The following is a 5,148-nucleotide window of genomic DNA, read 5'->3' as shown; positions in this document are numbered from 1 at the left end:
TGACTCAGCCAGGAACATCCTGAACTATTTGGGATAAATGGCTGCCTTGTGTGTATAATTTGGATCACGCAGTGTCCCAAAACCGGAGGTGTAAAAAGGGGTAATGAGTCCCATGTCCACCCTGCTGGATGTGAACTGTCCCCTAAGCTGAAAATCACGTCCCGAGGTCCAGTGTGCTGAAGTGCAGAGCCGAAACGATAAAGAGCACACACGTGCTGCTTCCTCCTATCCGGGACCCCTGGTGATCTCATGTGGGTGTTACAGTGGAGATAGAGGAGAATTGACACAAATGTTGGCAAACTGAGTTCATGCAGGTTTTTCCACCCACTCCATCCCTGCCTGGCTCCTCAAACATATTCCCCATGGTGCACGGCCACGGAAAATAATTTGTTTTAAAATGTCGGCATTATCTCCAAAGTATTTCAGCCCTGGGTATCAATTATAATAATGGCCTTCTTTGCCAATACCACCCACCCACACACACACACACACACACACACACACACACACACACACACACACACACACACACACACACACACACACACACACACACACACACACACACACACAAACACAGATGCACGTCTCTCTATATTTATGAGGGACGCTCGTTGACATAATGCATTCCCTAGCCCCTTACCCTGACATTAACCATCACAACTAAATGCCAAACCCTTAACCTAACTCTAACCCATAAACCAATAACTCTTAACTCTCAAACAGCCAATTGAATTTGTGAGGACCAGCCAAAATGTCCTCACAATGATGGTATTGAACCAAAATTGGCCATCATAACTACAGATACACACACACACACACACACACACGGTGCGGTGCACTTGCTCCACTCTTCTCTGCACCCTCCTTCCTATGATCCGCCCACCATCTCGGGACCGGAGTCACGTGTCTCACCGCCTAGTCTCTCTCTCTCTCTCTCTCTCTCTCTCTCTCTCTCTCTCTCTCTCTCTCTCTCTCTCTCTCTCTCCCTCTCTCTCTCTCTGCAAAGCGTCGCTCCACCACAACTCAAACTCACCCAGCAAGCGAGCGGTGGACAGAGGAAGGGATGCGGAGAGTTGGAGGGGTGCGCACGGTACAGACAGACCCCGCCACGCCACCCGAGCCGCAATGGATCAGTAGAGGTTGTCCGCGGCGAGAGGAGAATGCTCCCCCTGTTTCCCGCAGAGGAAGAAGCCGACGAGACGTGAACGGGACGGGGGATGAGAGTCACACTGTGCCGCAGCTCCTCTTCGTCTCGTGGTCTCAAACAGTCCGCCTGTGAACCGCAGGGCGTCGGGGGTTTACGGGACGCCCAGGTCCACTGTGGATTGAGGGGAAACTGTGTTTTACTCAGAACCTGCCGGAGTCCTGTGGGTGAAAGTGGTCCTCGCCATGAGGGTCGTTTCGGCAAACTTGTTCGCCCTGCTCCTCCTGTGCGCCCTGGCAAGTGTGTTCTACGTGTGGAGCCCACTGGAGACGCGCTTGGAGCGGCACAAGCGGAGGCTATCAGCCCCGGGTGGAGGGGCTTTCCACCAGGGTCTCGCGGAGGACCTCTCCGCTAAAACTTTCCGGGCATTGCTCGCTGTCCCGGCGGCACAAAGACCGCACTTGGGGGACAGACTCGAGTCTCACAACCTCACCCATCAAATCGTCTCCGCAGGAAGTCGAGATTACCATATGAATGGGGATAACAAGAGGTCAACGCAGAGGGAGGGCCCGGTCAAGTTAGGCTCCCCGGTGGAGGATGGGGTATTTTGGGGCGAATGGCTGGAGGATCTCCGCCATGAGGGCTTCACGGAGGAATATGCTCGGGGCTGGCGAGAGAGAGCCAGGACGCACCGGGTAGTGAAGCTGGAGCCGGGCTGCGGCAGGAGATCCAACCAGCTCGCTACTTTCGCGGACGGGACCAAAGCGTGTGTGCGCTACGGGATAAACGCGGATCAGGTGCAAGGGGAAACTTTGACTTATTATCTTGCCAGTTTGCTGGGCATCACCAACCTGCCTCCCCTGGTACTGTCCCAGCTGAGCGGGGACAGCGAGCAGTGGGCGGCGGTGAGGACGCGGGTGGACGCCCTGCAGTGGAGTGACCGGGCCGTGGTGTCTCTCACCGAGTGGGTCTCCAACCTCACCGGGGTGGTCACACCTGCGCCGCTCCGGCAGGAGAGCAGCGGGCTGCACCCCGTGCTGGAGCAGCTGGGGAACAAGACGACGCCGGAGCTGCTGGAGCTTATGCAGTGGAGCGACCTGATCCTGTTCGACTACCTGACGGCCAACTTCGACCGACTGGTGAGCAATCTGTTCAGCCTGCAGTGGGACTCGCGCGTCATGGAGCGGGACACCAACAACCTGCTGAAGACGCCGCGCGGTGACCTTGTGTTCATCGACAACGAGGCCGGACTCGTGCACGGCTTTCGGGTGTTGAACATGTGGGAGAAGTACCACAGCACGGTGCTGAGCTCCGTGTGCGTGTTCAGGAGAAGGACCACGGAGCGCGTGGAGGAGCTGCACAGGCGCAGAGACTCCAGGAAAAGGCTGCTGGAGCTCTACAGAGACAGTGAGCCTTTGTCTGTGGAATTAGGATTTCTCTCGGACGAGCACGCCGGTGTTCTCCAGGACAGGATAGACAGATTACACAAACACATTTTGCATTGCAGAGGCAAGTACAGCCAGCTGTGAGCATCCAGCGCGCACAGGCGAGGGATCCTGTTTTTTCTTTTGTTGCCTGCACAGGATAATGAGTTTTTGCAAACGCCACTGGCACACCTGTGCTAAACCGATGCGCATCACACAAACTGTCTCGAACATCCAGCTGAACTACCTCCTGTGAATAGAATGTTTTGCCTACTTTCTGAATAATTAACGTAAACACATGTTTATAAGCTCCCTGCACAGGTTTTCACTGTATGCCTCACAGAGAGGAATGATTTAGGCCATTCTCGCTCACCTAACGTCACCCCACCGAGGCTCACCTGGATAGGAAATCGATGTAAAGATATATTCGTGACTATAGGGTGTCATAACACAGCCCTTCATGTGTGTGTGTGTGTGTGTTTGGACTCTTGCCTTGTGTTTAGAAATCCTAATGGAAAAACTCCTAAGCCTTAACATAAGTTGACTCTTGAATACTGTATTGCTGTTGACGTCTGGCTCGCTTTTTTATAGGAAATCTTTTGCACAGTTCCTTGTACCTGCACTCTGGTAGTTTGGATATTGCATTTTCAGCCTTAAAGTCACATATGTCCATTGTACATGTTGTAAGTAAGTTGTAAATATCGTCTGCCAACTCTGTTTTGGATATTTGAAGCTCCACTAATTTAATCGTGCATTGTAACATTCCAAAATCTCTTGTCCTTTTTTGATAAATACACTGTAATTTAATTTAACTATTGTCTGTGTCATATGTAGTCTGTGCCGAGCGGCTTTGTGAGAGTGTATCACATATATCTAATAACTAGTGTGTGTGGAGAGGTGGGATTTTGATTCCAGCCTCCATAGTGGCCCATCACAGTGCTCTCATTGTGCTGTAGACGTGACTTGTACTGGCACGCTGTTCCCAAGGAGCCGTTCTGTCAGCCACAGGCGCACTACCACAGGAATCTCTAATCCCCTTTTATAATCTCACCCAGAATGATGAACTGAAGGAGACAAGTGACATCATTTGACATCCTCTGAAAAGGGCTTTTACTGTTCCATCGCTAAACCAAAAGACACTTTTGCAGGATATGTGTCATGCCAGAACTGTAAACAGTCAATCTACAGCCAAGGCGTGGATGGATGGCTTATTGGCTCAATCTGTTCACATGAAAAGTAAGAAAAACTCCCACAGTGCATTGGAGCCTGTGCTGCTGAGAGGCCAAACCCGCAATTAATGAGCGCTGGGCTCCCAGGGGACAGTCCTGTTTACATTTATTTCTGAGAGGTTGCATTTGTTATCAGGAAAGATTTAAAGGAATAGTACAGGTACAGTGCATAAAGGTCACATGTATGATTTTGCCTTTTAGTGTTGAACTTTAAATCCGTCTTCAATTTGACCCTTTTGGAAGCAGCTCTTCCTTATTAGTTCCACCACAGGACCAAGTCTGTGTCTCATTTCTGGTTCTTGCACATCAGAGGGAAAGTCAATGATCAAACTGAGGTTTAATTCTTTCCAGCCTTTCACTATACTGCACCTCATCTGGTTTCTTTTACAACCTTTATATATATATAGAGCGAGAGAGAGAGAGAGAGAGAGAGAGAGAGTGAACTCCAGGGCACGCCACTTCTGTTTGTACAGCTCCAGGGAGAAGGATGAGGGGATGGATCCATCTTGTCCAAATAGTGACTTGATTTGTGCTCTTGCTTCATTCAATGGATTACGACATGCAAGTCAGAGATTTGTGGTTCTCCCGCTCGGTCACTATAGTTGCAGAGGAGCAGCAGATCAGGCTTAAGCAGGTGTAACTGGAGGCTTTTACCAGACTGCTGCAGCTGTAACAGGGACTTGGGGATCAATATGTGCACTGACAGTTGTATGGGGAAAAGCAGGTCATGTTAATGCGCTGGTCGTTGGGTGTCGGGTTAACATGTGGACATGTGTGTGTGTCGTGACGGCTGCAAAGACTGCACTTGCACAGCTGGACCCGGTGCACGTCTGCTAATGCCAAACACTCTGAAGAGATTTATGACAGGCTGCAGACACCAGGGATTAAACACAACGCTAAACTGAGGAATGCATGTCTAAACCAGACCCACAACCTTTACTCCTTTCCTGCCACGCACAATCTCCCTTCCCCTGCATTCACCCGCATCGTGCTCTTCCTGTCTCACATCTGTCTTCACTGTTTACAAGACTCTGTCAACTTCATTTGTTCACTAAACGAAAAATGGAACTTTCATTTTCCTAATGAGTTATTTTTGTGGGTTTCTTAGCGCAAGAAAGCCATTTTTTAACCAGTGCAATCACACTAATGGTGAATTTCAAAGAGGTTGTTGAATCACCCTTTTTAACTGTTTGCATATGTTCCCCCCCTTACTCTTCGGGGAGGCCTGGCTTCTTTCAGATCTCCACACAAATTCCCAAGTCTGAGGCAGCCAATACACATATTATACCTTTGTGACACAGTCTAATGAAGTGGACTCGTGGCACTTTTGCAGTGGGTAATTATGCAT

The 5,148-nt window shown here is 50.2% G+C and overlaps 1 protein-coding gene across 1 annotated transcript; it reads left to right on the top strand.

Annotated features, from left to right (window-relative positions):
* The first annotated feature begins 1,026 nt into the window (after positions 1–1,026).
* Positions 1,027–3,383, top strand: fjx1 (four-jointed box kinase 1). The gene has a single exon (XM_053427081.1). It carries the CDS (start codon positions 1,393–1,395, stop codon positions 2,674–2,676), a length of 1,284 nt encoding a protein of 427 aa, XP_053283056.1. The 5' UTR covers positions 1,027–1,392; the 3' UTR covers positions 2,677–3,383.
* Positions 3,384–5,148: the final 1,765 nt, after the last annotated feature.

Source organism: Pleuronectes platessa, chromosome 7, assembly GCF_947347685.1.
Source record: "Pleuronectes platessa chromosome 7, fPlePla1.1, whole genome shotgun sequence".
Lineage (NCBI taxonomy): Eukaryota > Metazoa > Chordata > Actinopteri > Pleuronectiformes > Pleuronectidae > Pleuronectes > Pleuronectes platessa.
Note: the sequence above shows the minus strand (reverse complement) of the source record. Positions and strands in the feature narration are given on the sequence as shown.